The sequence below is a fragment of the Trachurus trachurus genome, assembly GCF_905171665.1.
Source record: "Trachurus trachurus genome assembly, chromosome: 18".
NCBI lineage: Eukaryota > Metazoa > Chordata > Actinopteri > Carangiformes > Carangidae > Trachurus > Trachurus trachurus.
The window spans coordinates 9,017,943-9,036,118 of record NC_139909.1 but is presented as its reverse complement, the minus strand read 5'-3'; the positions used below and the strand labels follow the sequence as shown (position 1 = coordinate 9,036,118).

Genomic DNA, 18,176 nt, shown 5'->3' with positions numbered 1-18,176 from the left:
GCTGAGGCAGCAGATCAGGTCTGAAGAGAAAACTGAAGTGACACGAGCCAAAGAGTTTAAGATGAAGCTGGAGCAGGAGATCACTGAGCTGAGGAGGAACGAGGCTGAGCTGAAGGAGCTCTGTCGCACAGAGGACCACACAGAATTTATACTCAGTTATCCCCTGGGGTCACAGGTTTGTGACAACTTAACAGACTCACCAAGCATCAAAGTCCGTCCTCTGAGCTACTTTGAGGACGTGAAAGCAGCTTTGTCAAAGACCAGAGAGGAAATACAGCAGAGCATCCTTGGTGAGGACTGGTGGAAAATGTCACTGATGGTGAAATCAGTGGATGTTTTGCTGCCTAAAGCAGAGCCCAAGACCAGAACTGGATTTCTGAAATATTCATATCAAATGACACTGGATCCAACCACTGCACATGATCAGTTGTTTCTATCTGATAAGGACAGAAAAGTATTAGAGAAAGCTACACAGCCATTTCACTTTCAAAAACAAGAAAGATTCAGACTGACAAAGCAGGTTCTGAGTAGAGACAGTCTGACCGGACGTTGCTACTGGGAGGTGGAGTGGAGCGGTAAAGGAGTTTCAGTAGCAGTGGCATACAAGAATATTCCTGAGATGGATAAGACTGGGTTTGGAAACAACAGCAAGTCGTGGACATTAGATTGCTATGGACAGGGTTATGAGTTCAGGCATAACAGTGTCAAAACTCGCATCTCAGGTCCTCTGTCCTCCAGAGTTGGGGTGTACCTTGACACCAGGGCAGGTATCTTGTCCTTCTACAGTGTTTCTGACACCATGACTCCACTCTGCAGAGTCCAGTCCACGTTCACCGAGCCCCTCTATGCTGGACTTTGGATTTGGAAGAGTTTATTGGGTACTACCACTGCTCAGATTATTGAGTTAGAGTAGGCAGGAGATGTAACCTGCTGTGAAGTTCACATAATACATGTTATTTTATATATCACATTGTAATCTTTTCCCCTTTTTTTTCTTTTACTCTATACGAAGCATTACTTATCCCCATTTCTTCACAGCTGAATACTTCATCAGATTTTTAGTCTTATATTTTAACTATGTTGTAACATGTGATCAATACCCTGATGAATAATGAATAAAAATCATTTGTTAGGCTACTTTACTTATCTGTGATTACTTACTATATGTGATATGCTGTGACTAAACTGTTTGTGGTTCAAGAAAGAATGAATAAAGTTGATTCAATCTTCAAAATATATCAGGTACTGTATTAATTTTGTCCACTGCATGGATGCAGCACTGGTCAGGTAGCATACCTTCATACCTTACGGGGACTGAACGTGAAACCACATCCATACAGGGGTGTCAATCTTTGGGACACACCCAGTTAGTGCGTTAGGCTGATAACAGAAAGGTTGATGGGTTGAGCCCATCCCGGGACGGTTCATTCTTAGTTTAATGATGCAACGATGCTGTAGCAATGATGTAAAACCTGTTCACTTAGTGTTATAAGGCAATGTTCAGCAAAACTACATTGTCAACAGTGATGTCCACAATGATAGGAAATTCCAGCTTTATCAACTCCCCAGAAGAGGACAACCCTTTCAGGGGCACCCGGCTGGCACTGGGGGCCACCCGCTCAGTTCAACAGGCCTACAGAGCGGGGCTAGCCGCCTCCAGGCCAGTCAGGGCCTCCCAGCCTGCTATAGGGAAGCTGGCTGGCAAACCTTGTCTGGCTGGGCCGCAGCCTCCATGTCCCCTACCTGTGGTGAGGCAGTCGGTGTACCGGCCGACTCCTGCTCCCTGTGCCTTGGCGACGGCAGTTTGGGCACTAACTCCAGCGCTGCAGCATCCCCCGGCGCCCTCTTCAGAGCTGCAGCTTCCTCTGGTGGCGCTTTCCGGAGTGCAGCTTTCTCCAGCATCCCCTCCAAAGCTGCAGCGTTCTCCTGCGCCACCTTCTGAACAGCAGTCACCCTTGGTCGCCACTCTTGTTCCAGCGTCGGGGGTCCGGGCAGACGCCACGCCTGTTCTGGCATCACACGACGCAGCACCCAGCTCTCCTGTGGAGGTCAGGGCACTGAGGAGGAGACGTAGACTGCGAAGGCGCCGATCCTCAGCGTCCCACAGCTCTGGTGTGCCAGAGCTCGGAGTTTCCTGTCTCCAACCTGGTGGCGAGCAGTCCCAGGTTCCCAGCCTCCAGCCAAGGCGCTCATCCACTCCTGTTTCCAGTGTCCAGCCGGTCTTGAGCCCGGCGCCTGTTTCCTGTGTCCAGCAGGAGAACCGTCCTGCTCCTGTTTCCAATGTCTGGTCAGAGGCCTCACCAGTTGCTGCCTCCAGTGTTGAGCAGTTGGAGTGTTTGACCCCTGTCTCCAGCGTCCAGCCGGTGGTCCACTCAACACCAGTCGCCACCGTCCAGTTGGTGGCCTGACTCCTATCCCCAGTGTCCAGCCAGTGGTCAGTCCGGCTCCTGCCGCAGGTGTCCAGCTGGCACCCCAGTCCATCTCTGTCCATGCCCCTCTGCTCATCCCTCGGGCCGTCCGCCCGAGGTCCTCGGCTCTGCCCGCCATGTCCCCTGGTCTTGCTCCTGGTGAGACTGGTATCGTGGCTGTCTGCATTTGGGTCCTGCTTCCCTCAACCCTGACAATGGCGGCAGACGCTTTAGCTTTCGATGCAGCGTTAGAAAGTCTTTCAAGTAGTTTAAACCGCAAGTTTGTTTTGAAAAAGAGCAACTTTTAACTTTTTTTTCCTCATCGGATTTCTGTCGCTCTACATACGTCATCGGGTATGATTGATACGATTGGCTATAAACTACGTACAGACGCATTTGATAGACATTCGTAGCGCCCAATGAACAGCTCTGGGCTTTCGTAAACCACGCCTCAAATACGAAAAAATGAACGGGTGGTTCCCAGACCGAATCTTAATCTACACTGAGATGAGGTCTGGTGTTAGCCAGGCTATGCCAGAGCTACAAATGTGTAACATTAGAGATGGACATTATTTGCCAAGGGACAACCTCCAAAATAAGAATATGAATCCATAAATTCATGAATTTGTCAGCTACTCTTTATTTTCACAATTAAATTAGTCAACAGCTTCTCACTCAGAAACGACATTGTCAACAGTGATGTCCATGACTATAGAAAGGTCAAAAGTCCAACTTTGACAACTCCAGATAAGACAGATGACACAAAGTAACAGATTTTATCAGGAAGTTGTGTTTTATACCTAATATGTACCCAGGGACGGTTCTTTCTCAGCTGTAGAATGAAACTGCTCTCTGAGATTACAAGGCAATGAGACATCATCAACTGTGATGTTCAAAGACTTACTCTGACAGCTCAAAAAAACTTTTTTTTAAGAAAGTAACATTTTGTAACAAATATGTTATATAATGCTACGTAAAGACAAGGCTGAGGCCTAGAAAAAAAAGTGGGTGGAGATTGGAAGGCCAAGGCCACACTAAGGACAAAAAGTTATCTGAGGTGCATTCAGGTAATGCCTTCAACTGTTAACCTAAAGGATACAAGGATTCAAGCTCACCCCAACAGTTGACCTTTACTTGCCTAATAATAATGTGGAAAACTGACAGTGAAACATATTGTCATTAGTCACACCCACATTCATGTTGTGAACAGGTGCTCATGCACAGGTTGTCCCAGTCAGTGCTATATAATAGAAGGAAGTGTGTCTTAATTTGCATGGCAGTAGCCTATTTATCTGAGAGCGAAACTATTTGAGTTCACTGGGTCTTAGATGTGGCTCAGAAAAGGTATCAGCTCGACCAGGAATAGACCGAAAGCTTTTCTTGCAGACATAAACAAGAAGAACCGTGTTTTGGTTTGGATCGCTGGACTGTGGTTATCAGGAAATGAAGCTGTTCGACTTTAATTAATTCTGAGCGGTAAAATGGCGCAACAAGGAAATCAGAGACACAGGGAAACCATTTGCTGTTCAGTCTGTCTGGATCTACTAAAGGACCCGGTGACGATTCCCTGTGGACACAACTACTGCATGAGATGCATTAAAAGCCACTTTGATGGAGAAGATCAGAGAGGAATCCACAGCTGTCCTCAGTGTAGAAAGACTTTCATGCCGAGGCCTGAACTAGTGAAAAACACCATGTTAGCAGATTTAGTGGAGGATCTGAAGAAGACTGGACTTCAAGCTGCTGTTCCAGATGACTTCTATGCTGGACCTGAAGATGTGGCCTGTGACGTCTGCACTGGGAAAAAACAGAACGCCATTAAGTCCTGTTGGCAATGTCTGGTGTCTTACTGTGAGAAACATCTCCAGCCTCACTATGAATCTGCTGCTTTTCAAAACCACAAGCTGGTTGTTCCTTCAAAGAGACTGAAAGAGAGCATCTGCTGTGATCACAACGAGGTGATGAAGATGTTCTGCTGCACTGATCAGCAGTGTATCTGTTATCTCTGTTCCATGAATAAACACAAAGGACACAGAACAGTTTCAGCTGAAGAAGAGAGGACTGAGAAGCAGAAAGAACTTGATCTAAGTCTGCAACAAATCCAGCAGAGAATCCAGACCAGAGAGGAGGAAGTGAAGGTCCTTCAACAGGAGGTGGTGGCCATCGAAAAGGCTGCAGATAAAACTATGGAGGACTGTGACGAGATCCTCAATGAGCTGATCCGTCTCATCAAGAAGAGAAGGTCTGAACTGAGGCAGCAGATCAGGTCTGAGCAGAAAACTGAAGTGACTCGAGCCAAAGAGTTTAAGAAGAAGCTGGAGCAGGAGATCACTGAGCTGAGGAGGAACGAGGCCGAACTGAAGGAGCTCTGTTGCACAGAGGACCACACAGAATTTCTACTGCTTTACCCATTGAAGCCAAAGGTCAGTGATGACTTACTAGAGTTGCCAAACATCAAAATCCGTCCTCTGAGCTACTTTGAGGACGTGAAAGCAGCTTTGTCAAAGACCAGAGAGGAAATACAGCAGAGCATCCTTGGTGAGGACTGGTGGAAGATGTCACTGACTGTGAAATCAGTGGATGTTTTGCTGCCTAAAGCAGAGCCCAAGACCAGAGATGAGTTTTTAAAATATTCATATGAAATGACACTGGATCCAGCCACAGTCCATTTTCATCTGTTCCTGTGTGATAAGGACAGAAAAGTATCAGAGAATGCTTCGCAGTCATTTTACTATTCTGATGCAGACAGATTCTTTCGGACAAAACAGGTTCTGAGTAAAGAGAGGCTGATCAGACGTTGTTACTGGGAGGTGGAGTGGAGCGGGAAAGGAGTTTCAGTAGCAGTGGCATACAAAAATATTCCTGAGATGGATAAGAGAGGATTTGGAAACAATAGCAAGTCGTGGGCATTAGATTGTTTCAAACAGAGATATGAGTTCAGACATGACAGTGTTAAAATTCGCATCCCAGGTCCTCTGTCCTCCAGAGTGGGGGTGTATCTTGACACCAGGGCAGGTATCTTGTCCTTCTACAGTGTTTCTGACACCATGACTCTACTCCACAGAGTCCAGACCACGTTCACTGAGCCTCTCTATGGTGGACTTTGGATTTGGAAGAGTTTATTGGGTACTACCACTGCTAAGATTATTGAGCGTGAGTAGGCAGGAGATATTAAAAAGTGGTTCTCCTCAAATGTCAATTGAACACTATGTGGGCAGGAATCTGATAACCTTCTGTGGTTTCCTGTTAATGTGGTTTCAGGTTGTAGGTAGGTAAACTCCTTCTTCTTGTGTGTATTTATATCACATTAAAAATGAATATGCATCCACTTAAAATGTAACCCTGCTTTGCAGTTCATGCAGTAACTGTAATCATTACAAAAAAAAAAGTTAATTTTCTTTTTTAACTGTGATTAAGAATGAATTAATAAACTTGATCATATTGTGTCTTTAATCTATATTTCAGTTTAATTTTTACATGAATAAATTTTCAATTTGACCTGCTTTCAGTTATCACCTGTGAAAATACATTTGTTTTGCATGAAGAAATGTCCTAATTTCAGTAAAATCTAAAATATTTTTTCTGTTTTAAGTAGACCGTGAACATCTTGTTATTGTGTCCTGTGATTTTAGGTTGTAGGTGACCTAGCTTCTTGTGTGTATTTATATCATATGACATAAAAAAAGAGTATTTATCCACATAAAATGTAGCTTGCTTTGCAGTTTAGCCTACATGTTATAGCCTACAATGTTGTAATGTTTTCTTCTTCTTTTCATCTATAGATGTTTATTTTAGTTTTATTACAGCTGACTAAAATCAGATCTAATATTTTACTGTAATTTTTTAAAACTGTGATTTAACTGTGATTAAGAATGAATTAATAAACTTGATCCATTGTAGCACCATGCTGATTTTCGTTTGAGTATTTAATCCATATTTCAGTTCAATATTTATATGGAACATTTTCAAATTGACCTGCTTTCAGTTATCACTTGTGAAAATAAATTTGTTTTGCATAAATATGAAGAAATCGATCATTTCATTAAAATCTAGAAATTTCCTATGTTTTAAGTAGACCGTGAACATCTCGGATTTGTTTCCTGTTTGCTAACCAACCGGATTCCTGTAGGGGCGGGACTAAACGTCATTTGAAAACTGAAGGCAACGGGTGAAAAATCCAGAGATGTCAAACACTATTTTTAAGTCTCTAGTTAAGCTAACGACCGGAGTTTTCTTTTTTTTATATATATATATAGGTACCCTGTAAAATGGGCCAGTGAGCCGTGTATGAAATCGTTTTCTCTCAGCAATATTGCTAAATTAGCATGAGCTGTTGTTAGCCGACTAGCTGCCGCCAAAGATACTCTGTCACTTTAGCTCGATGGAAAAAAACACAAACAACGTTTTTCTACCAAGCTTCTGAGTGAGTATGGATCCTAAAAAATTGAACAACATGAACATTTATGGTTAACAGGTAGCGGGTTTATTAGAGTTTATGAATTTCTGTTGATAGTGTGCTTCGGACACGGCCACTGAGCTGCTGCAGTCAAGGTGCGCTGTTGGACTTTGCTGTTGCCAGGGAAACCAGTGTTTCAGAAAGATAACAGTTGTTGAACACAAGCATACCAACCTCTTTTTAAAATAGCTCTAAAGCAGTTGAATACAGTGATATTTTCTTTCACTGATAGGCAAGCACTACGGAAGCCGAGAACGGCCACGTCCATAATATTTTTTTTATTATCGTTTTCTCGTGATAACGACTTATTATTTCGTTATCTCGAGATAACAAAGACCGTTTTCTCATGATAACGAAATAATCATTGAATGTGTCGTTGACATGGTTGCCTAGCAACATGTTTACCCGGTGCAATCGCTTCTGCTTATGGGGTTAATATAATACATCCATGGTAGCAGCTGGTTAGTCGCTGTATGTTCGTAGCAGGAGGCTACTAAAGCGAGTCTGTTGGAAACACTACACATCTAAATGTGACAGTGGTGGTCCTGTCACTATGCCTCCAATTGATCATGTGCCCTGGCTACTTGGCCAAGGGGATGTCCCTTTGGGTGACTGGCAAGTGCGCATGACTCTTACCCGGGAGGTGTGGGTTCAATCCCCGCCCGGGCCCTCTTCACCTTGCCACATAAAGATCTAACGTAACAGAAGAGATGTTTTCGTGGGATAATTGCCCAGAACCATGTGTAGAACTCAAATCAGTCAGCTGATTTATGTGATCACATCATCCTGACTTCAGCCTTCAAGAGCTGCCACTAACGTTAGTCTGCTCTGAGGAGCTGTCAACAATGAAGTACCGGTAAGTTACACTTAACGTTAGTTTGTTTACTGAGCTGGGTTTATTTAAGGGGCTACAGGTTAACTTAGCATAAACATATGAGAGTTGACTATGTTATGGCAGCTTCAGCTAAGGTAATGTTAGCTAGTTGCTGCTCAGATAAAGCTCATGAACACCATATGAACACTGCTGTCTTGCCAAATTAACATTAGCCTACATGTCACTGGTCGCAGGCAACAGGTGTCTGATGGTTCGAGATAAGGTTGTGATGTCTGACAGCAGCAGCCAGTAGCTAACGTTAGCTTAGCTGAAACAGGATAGATGGGACCACCGGCCAGTAGCCCCTTAAATAAACCCAGCACAGTGACGTTATACAAACTAACGTGTAACTTACTGGTAAGTTATTGTTGACAGCTGGTGTGGACAATAATCACACCAGTGAGTAGGCTAGAGCAGAGCTATCGCTCTGGGCTAGAGTAGACTAAAGTTAACTGCCCCATGCTCGAGCTGAACAGTAGCCTCCTGTTGCTAGGCAACCATGTCAACGACACATTCTATGATTATTTCGTTATCACGAGAAAACGGTCTTTGTTATCTCGAGATAACGAAATAAATTAATTCGTTATCACGAGAAAACGGACTTTGTTATCTCGAGATAACGAAATAATAAGTCGTTATCACGAGAAAACGGTAATAAAAAAAATTTATACGGACCTGGCCGTTCTCGGCTTCCGTAAAGCACAGCTGAAAATCACCGTGTATCAGATTTGAGAAACACACAAAGTTCATCATTTTTATTGGCGATTCACAGGACAAAACTACATCAGTAAACAAACATCAGATCAGGTTAAGTGACCAAGAAGTATTGGGTAGTTTAAAATGGAAATGCTCCAGTAAAGATCTTTTTAAAAAAGAGAAAGATTAAAGAGTAAAAGAGTAAAGATTTTTTTTTTTTTACTTTAGTACCGTAAATGTACACAATTGATGTGCTACTCATACATCATTCAATTCAGTATGAAGTTTTAATTAAGATTAAACCACAGACAGACATAGACTGCAACTGTAATAAGGCAGTAATTCCTGGTTGGTTTCTAACTGCAGTAAAGATGTTAACAAACATACATTGAAACAGCTGTTCCTAACAGTAGTAAATGTGAGGGACTGCATCAACACTGCAACCTATAATGGAATCATTCATATTTGCAAATGCAGGTTTGTGAAGAAAATATAAACTTTCTATAAACAGGTGTCATGAACACGTATAACCTCAATAAAACCCCTTTATCTCCTTAGATGAAGAAAAAAGGCCACCCGCCCCATGTAATGCCAATCAGTGACTGGACATTCATCAGGAAGTGAACTTTGTTTTCAGGTGAACCATAAAGCAGCATTTATCTGATAGTGACTCCACTGTAAGGAGGGGCACAGAAGGTATCAGCTCGACAGGTTATAAGTCATCATTATTATCATTGAAAAAGACTGAAGTAGTTCTCTCTACCTCATCATCTACTTTTATGGGAACTAATTTTACTACTTTTAAGTTTGTTGCCCACAAAAATAAGAAGAACTCTGTCTTTTGGTTTGGATCACTGGACTGTTTGGAATTGAAGCTGTTTGACTCTCATTGTTTCATTGAGGTGAGATGGCGCAACAAGGAAATCAGAGCGACCGGGTAAAATACTGTTGTCCGATCTGTCTGGATCTACTGAAGGACCCGGTGACGATTCCCTGTGGACACAACTACTGCATGAGATGCATTAAAATCCAATTTGATGGAGAAGATCAGAGAGGGATCCACAGCTGTCCTCAGTGTAGAAAGACTTTCAGACCGAGACCTCAACTAGTGAAAAACACCATGTTAGCAGATTTGGTGGAGGAGCTGAAGAAGACTGGACTCCAAGCTGCTCCTGCTGATCACTGCTACGCTGGACCTGGAGATGTGGCCTGTGACGTCTGCACTGGGAGGAAACTGAAGGCCGTCAAGTTCTGTTGGCAATGTCTGGTGTCTTACTGTGAGAAACACCTTCAGCCTCACTATGAATCTCCTGCTTTTCAAAATCATAAGCTGGTTGTTCCTTCCAAGAAACTGAAAGAGAGCATCTGCTCTGATCACAATGAGGTGATGAAGATGTTCTGCTACACTGATAAGATGTGCATCTGTTATCTCTGTTCCATTAATAAACACCAAGGCCACATCTGTGTTTCCATTGGAGAAGAGAGGACTGCGAGGCAAAACGAACTTGATGTAAGTCTGCAAGAAATCCAGAAGAGAATCCAGACCAGAGAGGAGGAAGTGAAGGTCCTTCAACAGGAGGTGGTGGCCATTGAACAGGCTGCAGATAAAACTATGGAGGACTGTGACAAGATCATAAATGAGCTGATCCGTCTCATCAAGGAGAGAAGCTTGGAACTGAAGCAGCAGATCAGGTCTGAACAGAAAACATTAGTCACTCAAGCCAAAGAGTTTAAGAAGAAGCTGGAGCAGGACATCACTGAGCTGAGAAGGAAGGAGGCCGAACTGAAGGAGCTCTGTCGCACAGAGGACCACACAGAATTTCTACTCAGTTACCCATTGAAATCAAAGGTCAGTGAAGAAACAGGCACACCAAGCTTCAAAATCCGTCCTCTGAGCTACTTTGAGGACGTGAAAGCAGGTTTGTCAAAGACCAGAGAAGAAATACAGCAGAGCATCCTTGGTGAGGACTGGTGGAAGATGTCACTGATGGTGAAATCAGTGGATGTTTTGCTGCCTAAAGGAGAGCCCATTACCAGAGCTGAGTTTCTGAAATATTCGTATCAAATGTCACTCGATCCAACCACAGCCCACGATCAGTTGTTTCTAACTGATAAAGACAGAAAAGTATCAGAGAAAGCTACACAGCCATTTCATTTTCAAAAACAAGAAAGATTCAGACTGACGAAGCAGGTTCTGAGTAGAGACAGTCTGACGGCACGTTGTTACTGGGAGGTGGAGTGGAGCGGTAAAGGAGTTTCAGTGGCAGTGGCATACAAGAATATTCCTGAGATGGATAAGAGTGGATTTGGAAACAATAGCAAGTCATGGGCATTAGATTGCTACGAACAGAGATATGAGTTCAGACATGACAGTGTCAAAACACGTGTCTCAGGTCCTCTGTCCTCCAGAGTGGGGGTTTACCTTGACGCCAGGGCAGGTATCTTGTCCTTCTACAGTGTTTCTGACTCCATGACTCTACTCCACAGAGTCCAGACCACGTTCACCGAGCCCCTCTATGCTGGATTTTGGATTTGGAAGAGTTTATTGGGTACTACCACTGCTCAGATTATTGAGTTAGAGTAGAGAGGAGATATTAAAAAATACTTCTCAGAGATCAAATGTCAATCAAACTGTGTGGGCAGTTCTCTGATATCCTTGTGTGGTTTCAGGTTGTAGTTTGTAGTTTAGTTTAGTATTGTCTTATTATGTATCCCCTTAGTCCTCTAAACCTTGGTGAGGACTATTCTTCTAGGGGTCCAGACACTCATACTTGTGTAGTTAGGTGACCTGCTTCTTCTTGTGTAATTTATATCCCATCATATTTTAAATCAACATTTATTTACATCAAATGTAACTTGCTGTGTAGTTCACATAATACTGTATCACGTTGTATGAAGCATTAATGATCGCAATTTCTTAACAGCTGAGTAGTTTATCAGATTTAACTTTTATTGTCATATAAACTGTGTAGTAACATGTAATCAATACTCTGATCAATACGAAAATATTACATCTGAAATTACTTACTTACTAAATGTGATATGCTTTGACTAAACCGTTGGTGTTTCAAGAAAGAATGAATAAAGTTGATTAAGTATTGAAAATATAAGGTAGCCTACTATATTTCTTGTGTCCATTGCATGAATGCAGCTCTGGTCAGGTAGGGTTAAACATTAAGGGGGCTGAACTTGAAGCCACATCTATACAGGGGCATGAATCTTAGGGCCACACCCATCAAGGCTAATCATGTCTCTGTGGCACAATACGTTAGCTTGTTCAGCTGTTAACTTAACTCTTTCACTGCCAAAGACGAGTTATCTCGTCTTAGCGAATCCAAGCGTAGTCTGCCTAAGACGAGATAACTCGTCTTAGCGTTTTTTTAATGGCAACGCCATGTTGAATGTCTTGCCCTACTCCTCTGTGAAGATCAGACTTGTATCATCAAAATAAAGTGCAGAAAAACACATTTGGATTGAGAGATATAAAAAATATAGCGTGTTTTTCCCCCCTCACGGAGCGGAGCGGGTGTCTGACTGCAGCGGCGCCGCTCCGTGACTCTGGCCGCCGGTGAGAGCTTCGGGGGCGGCGGCGGGGCTCATGGCGGCTCGGCAGCTCGTCGAAGCTCCGTGCAGCTCCGTGATACAAAGCACAAACGTTAGTAACAACAACCCCGTCGATCGCTCGTCGTTAGTCGTCAAGAGCGTTTGGAAAGTCGCCAGATTTTGCGAGAAATCACTCGGATAGCAGCTTGAGAATCCCGCGATCTAGTGTGGATGAGGAGCGGACGGCGCCGCGGCGAACGTGACGAGGAGAGCTAAAGATGGTGGGAGTGTCTGTGAGCAGACTGTCTGTGGCTGTGGGTTCAGGGGGCACGTCAGCCAGAGCTGTAGGCTGTGTGTGTGTGTGTGTGTGTGTGTGTGTGTGTGTGTGAGACAGAGAGAGTGAGTGAGACCGCTGCCTGCTGACCAGAGGAAGCTGGATCTGATCTAAAGCGCCGTGTTTCGGCTACAAAAACCTGTCGAACTGATCCGCGCACGAACACACACACACACACACACACACACACACACACACAGACACACACGCACGCACACACACACGTACATGCACACGCACGCACACGTCACGTACGCACACACACTAAAAAAAAAAGGAAAGAAAAAGTTGTAACTCAAAGGAAAGAAAGAAAAAAGGCTGCAGTAGTGTGTGTCAGTAGCTAAATGTTTTGTCTTTTGTCATCAAAAGTCATTTGTCAGTGTTGATTTAGTTGTTGTTTACAAGAGAACAACTGTACAGATATTGAGGCGTCACTAAAGCAAAATATAATGGAGCAAATTGTACTAGTAAACCTGAAAATGACAGCCGACACAAAAACCTCTTTTTCTCAAGATTTTGGTGCCAAAATGGCATTTTGGGCTAAAGTAACCTATATTCAACCACCAATTTCACAAGACTGGAACAAGATAGAAACAAACAGGTTTTTTTGCTGGAAAGTAGAGACCGTCATCTTTCCTTTGATGGGTTGAATGTGTATGTAGTAACAGTACATAATATATGGTGGGTCTATGGAAATCAGTCAAAAAGCTGGAAAATGCCTGGCAAGCTGGAGGAAGCTGCTGTGAGAATGGCTGGCAGTCAAAGAGTTAAGGGTTAAGGGTTCAAGCCCACCCAGGGACGTTTTACACACACATAACGTGATTAAAACAATCTTAATCTGTGATTAAGAGCAAATGAAAATGCACACGAGTTAATGAATATGAAGGAACAGATAAAGAACATAATAAATGTCACAGGTAGAGGATGAGATGTTTGGGCTTTCTGTTGCAATCCCAAAAAGACAAAATCCCATATGAAAATGTTAAAATGTAACTTAAAGTCGTGTCCTCTCAGCCATGCTCTATTAATATGAATTTATCGGTCGCCCAACCGTAAGAAAATTACTTATTTATCCAGCAGAGTGTCAACCTGTAACTCAAGGCTCTGTTTTAAACTACCCAGTCAATATAAATGAAATACCAGGATTTGGCCACTAGATGGCACCATGTTCCAAATATAATTCACTTCAAAGCAGGAACCAAGACACAGATAGATGACAGTTGTTGAACACAAGCATACCAACCTCTTTTTAAAATAGCTCTAAAGCAGTTGAATACAGTGATATTTTCTTTCACTGATAGGCAAGCACAGCTGAAAGTCACCTTGTATCAGATTTGAGAAACACACAAAGTTCATCATTTTTATTGGCGTCTGTAGGGAGATTCACAGGACAAAACTACATCAGCAAACAGACATCCGATTAGGTCAGAATCACGTAGAAGTATTGGGTAGTTTAAAATGGAAATGATCTTCACATTTTTACGTTGATACTGTAAATGTTTGTGTGCTACTCATTCAGTTTCATTATGATTCGTATGGTGAATCAAAGTCTAAACAGACATGGACATAAACTGCAGCAATGCAGCAGTTTATGGTTTCTTACTGCAGTAAAGAGGTTCACAAACATAACTTGAACCGAGTCATGTCATACAGCTGCTTCTAACAGTAGGAAATGTGAGAGGACTTCATTAACACAGCAACCTAAAATGGCATTATTCATATTTTAATAGTTCAGGGTTAGTTTTGTGAAGAAGATGTGTTAGGTTGAACTTTCTGTAAACAGGTGTCATGAACACGTACAGCCTCAATAAAATCCCTTCCTGTCTTTGGATGACCAAAAAAGGCCACCCGCCTCATGTGATGCCAGTCAGTGATTGTAAATTCATCAGGAAGTGAACTTTGTTTTTAGGTGCACAATAAAGCAGCATTTTTATGATAGTAACTCCACTGTGAGACAGTGCACAGAAGGTAGCAGCTCAATGGTGAAAGGTTCATTATCATTGAAAATGACTGAAGTAGTTCTGTCTACCTGATCACCTGCTTCTATATTTGTTGCCCACAAAAATAAGAAGAACTGTCTGTCTTTTGGTTCGAATCACTGGACTGTGTTTATCTGGAAGTGAAGCTATTCGACTTTCATTGTTCCATTGAGGTGAGATGGCGCAACAAGGAAATCAGAGCGACCGGGTAAAATACTGTTGTCCGATCTGTCTGGATCTACTGAAGGACCCGGTGACGATTCCCTGTGGACACAACTACTGCATGAGATGCATTAAAAGCCACTTTAGTAAAGAAGATCAGAGAGGGATCCACAGCTGTCCTCAGTGTAGAAAGACTTTCATGCCGAGGCCTCAACTGGTGAAAAACACCATGTTAGCAGATTTAGTGGAGGATCGGAAGAAGACTGGACTTCAAGCTGCTGTTCCCGATGACTTCTATGCTGGACCTGAAGATGTGGCCTGTGATTTTTGTACTGGGAGGAAGCTGAAGGCCGTCAAGTCCTGTTGGCAATGTCTGGTGTCTTACTGTGAGAATCACCTCCAGCCTCACTATGAATCTGCTGCTTTTCAAAATCATAAGCTGGTCGTTCCTTCGAAAAAACTGAAAGAGAGCATCTGCTCTGATCACAATGAGTTGATGAAGATGTTCTGCTGCACTGATAAGAAGTGTATCTGTTATCTCTGTTCCATGGATAAACACAAATTCCACAGAACAATTTCAGCTGAAAAGGAGAGGACTGGGAGGCAGAAACAGCTTGATGTAAGTCTGCAACAAATCCAGAAGAGAATCCAGACCAGAGAGGAGAAAGTGAAGGTCCTTCAACAGGAATTGGAGGCCATAAATCAGTCTGCTGATAAGACTGTCGAAGACTGTGACAATATCCTCAATGAGCTGATCCGTCTCATCAAGGAAAAAAATTCTGAGCTGAAGCAGCAGATCAGGTCTGAGCAGAAAACTGAAGCGACTCGAGCCAAAGATCTTAAGATGAAACTGGAGCAGGAGATCACTGAGCTGAGGAGCAACGAGGCCGAGCTGAAGGAGCTCTGTCACACAGTGGACCACACAGCATTTCTACTCAGTTATCCATTGAAGTCAAAGGTTGGTGACAACTTACCACCAGACTCACCAAGCATCAAAATCCGTCCTTTGAGCTACTTTGAGGACGTGAAAGCAGCTTTGTCAAAGACCAGAGAGGAAATACAGAGCTTCCTTGGTGAACAATGGTGGGAAATGTCACAGATTGTGAAATCAGTGGATGTTTTGCTGCCTAAAGTGGAGCCCAAGACCAAAGATGAGGTTTTAAAGTATTCACATCGAACAACACTGGATCCAACCACAGCCCATTATTTTCTGATTCCACGTGGTGAGAAAAGAAGATTATCAAGTTTTTCAGAAGTAGGCCGACTCAGACTGCCAATTCGCTTTGGTGACACAGAAAGATTCAGACTGACTAAGCAGGCCCTGAGTAGAGAGAGTCTGACCGGACGTTGCTACTGGGAGCTGGAGATGAACGGTAAAGGAGTTTCAGTAGCAGTGGCATTCAAGAACATCCGTGAAATGGATCGTTGTGGATTTGGAAACAATAAGAAGTCGTGGGCATTAGATTGCTACGAACAGAGTTATGAGTTCAGACATAACAGTGTTAAAACCAGTGTCTCCGGTCCTCTGTCCTCCAGAGTGGGGGTCTATCTTGACACCAGGGCAGGTATCTTGTCCTTCTACAGTGTTTCTGACACCATGACTCTACTCCACAGAGTCCAGACCACGTTCACTGAGCCTCTCTATGCTGGATTTTGGATTTGGTCGAGTTTTTGGGGCAGTTCGAGTGCCAAGTTTCTTGAGCTTGAGTAGACAGGAGATAAAAAGTACTTCTCATCAATTGTCGATCAAACACTGTGGGTAGGACTCTGATATCCTTGTGTGATTTCCTGTTGATGTGGTTTTAGGCTGTAGGTGTAACCTGATTCTTGTGTCATGACATAAAAAACGAGTAGGCATCCACATAAAATATAACCTGCTTTGGGGTCAATAGAGTAGGCCTACATGTTATACAATGTTGTAATGTTTTTTTCTTCTTTTCCTCTATAGGAAGCAATGTTAGTTTTATTACAGCTGAGTGGTTCAGATCTAATACTTTATTGTTTTCTTTAAACTGTGATCATTACTCATTTAACTGTGATTTAGATTAAATTAATAAACTTGATCAAGAGAAGAACCCTGCTGATTTTCGTTTACATTTAGTGTATTTAATCTATATTTCAGTTTAATATTTACATGGAAATTTTTCAAATTGACCTGCTTTCAGTTATCACCTTTGAAACTAAATTTGTTTTGCATAAATATGAGGAAATGTAGGCTATGATCTCAGAAAAATCTAGAAATTTCCTCTGTTTTAAGTAGACCGTGAACATCTTGTTTTCATTCCCTGCGGTTTTAGGTTGTAGGTAGGTGACCTGCTTGTGTATTTATATCATATGACATAAAAAAAAGAGCATTTATCCACCTAAAATGTAGCTTGTTTTGCAGTTCATATAGTAGCCTATGTTATTATAGCCTACAATGTTGTAATGTTTTCTTCTTCTTTTCATCTATAGATGTTTATTTTAGTTTTATTACAGCTGCCTAAAATCAGATCTAATATACTGTAATTTTTTAAAACTGTGATTTAACCGTGATTAAGAATGAATTAATAAACTTGATCCATTGTAGCACCATGCTGATTTTCGTTTGAGTATTTAATCCATATTTCAGTTAAATATTTACATGGAACATTTTCAAATTGACCTGCTTTCAGTTATCACTTGTGAAAATAAATTTGTTTTGCATAAATATGAAGACATTTATCATTTCAGTAAAATCTAGAAATGTCCTATGTTTTAAGTAGACCTTGAACATCTCGTGTTGTTTCCTGTTTGTGTATTGGCTAACCAGGTGAACATTGTAACCAACCGGATTCCTGGAGGGGCGGGACTAAACGCCGTTTGAAAACTGAAGGCAACGGGTGAAAAATCCGGAGATGTCAAACACTATTTTTACGTCTAAAGCTAATGACCGGAGTTTTTGTTTGTGTATCCTGTAAAACAGGCCAGCGAGCCGTGTAGGAAATAGTTTTCTCTCAGCATATTGCTAAATTAGCAGGAGCTGTTGCTAGCCGACTAGCTAGCTGCCGCCAAAGATACTCTGCCATTGTGGCCGACGGCAGCGACGGCAGCGGCGACGACGACCGGAGGGGAACGTAAGTTTCGCTTTTACCCACTACGTCTCTCTCCGACGCAGAGGGGAGGGGGGGAGGAGGGGGGGCAGTGTTTCGTACCTGTGCAGGGAAGTTACATAGTGCAGTTTCAGCCGACGCGACCCGGCTCAGGCTGCGGCGGCAGCACCATTCATCCTATTAACCATTTTTCTATCATTGCAAGGAGTCTGGAAACATTATTTTAAGGCCGAAAAACTCTGCAATGTTACTTTAAATGAATGACAGACTGTAGCCCTATACATAGTAGCCTTCTTTGAAGTAGCTTAAAATTGAATCCCTCTTGTAAAGATACTCAAATTTTTACGTGAGTACAGTTGAGTAGTTGTACAGTATGCTATTCGTATACAACATTCATTTCAGTATGCCTATGTAGTGTTCATAAAGATTATTAGACAGACACGGACATAAAATGCAACAAAGCAGTAATTCCTGTTTTCTATCTGCCATCGGAAGATTAACATGCATAACTTACCAGGTCATGTGAGGCAAGGCAAGGCAATTTCATTTGTAAAGCCCATTTTAACAAACAGTTTGTCTCAAAGGGCTTTACATGGCATCATAACAACATCCTCTGCCCTTAGACCCTCACATCGACCGAGGAAAAACTCCAG

The 18,176-nt window shown here is 42.6% G+C and overlaps 2 protein-coding genes across 2 annotated transcripts; both read left to right on the top strand.

The window, feature by feature from the left end:
• Positions 1-3,889: 3,889 nt before the first annotated feature.
• LOC311001852 (tripartite motif-containing protein 16-like) lies at positions 3,890-5,569 on the top strand (the record flags this gene model as incomplete). The annotated part of the gene is made up of 2 exons (XM_083993031.1): positions 3,890-4,496; positions 4,587-5,569. 2 exons carry the CDS (start codon positions 3,890-3,892, stop codon positions 5,567-5,569), a joined length of 1,590 nt encoding a protein of 529 aa, XP_083849157.1.
• Positions 5,570-9,341: 3,772 nt separating this feature from the next.
• LOC311001850 (tripartite motif-containing protein 16-like) lies at positions 9,342-16,163 on the top strand (the record flags this gene model as incomplete). Its single annotated transcript, XM_083993029.1, has 2 exons — positions 9,342-9,818; positions 14,946-16,163. 2 exons carry the CDS (start codon positions 9,342-9,344, stop codon positions 16,161-16,163), a joined length of 1,695 nt encoding a protein of 564 aa, XP_083849155.1.
• Between the last annotated feature and the right edge of the window lie 2,013 nt (positions 16,164-18,176).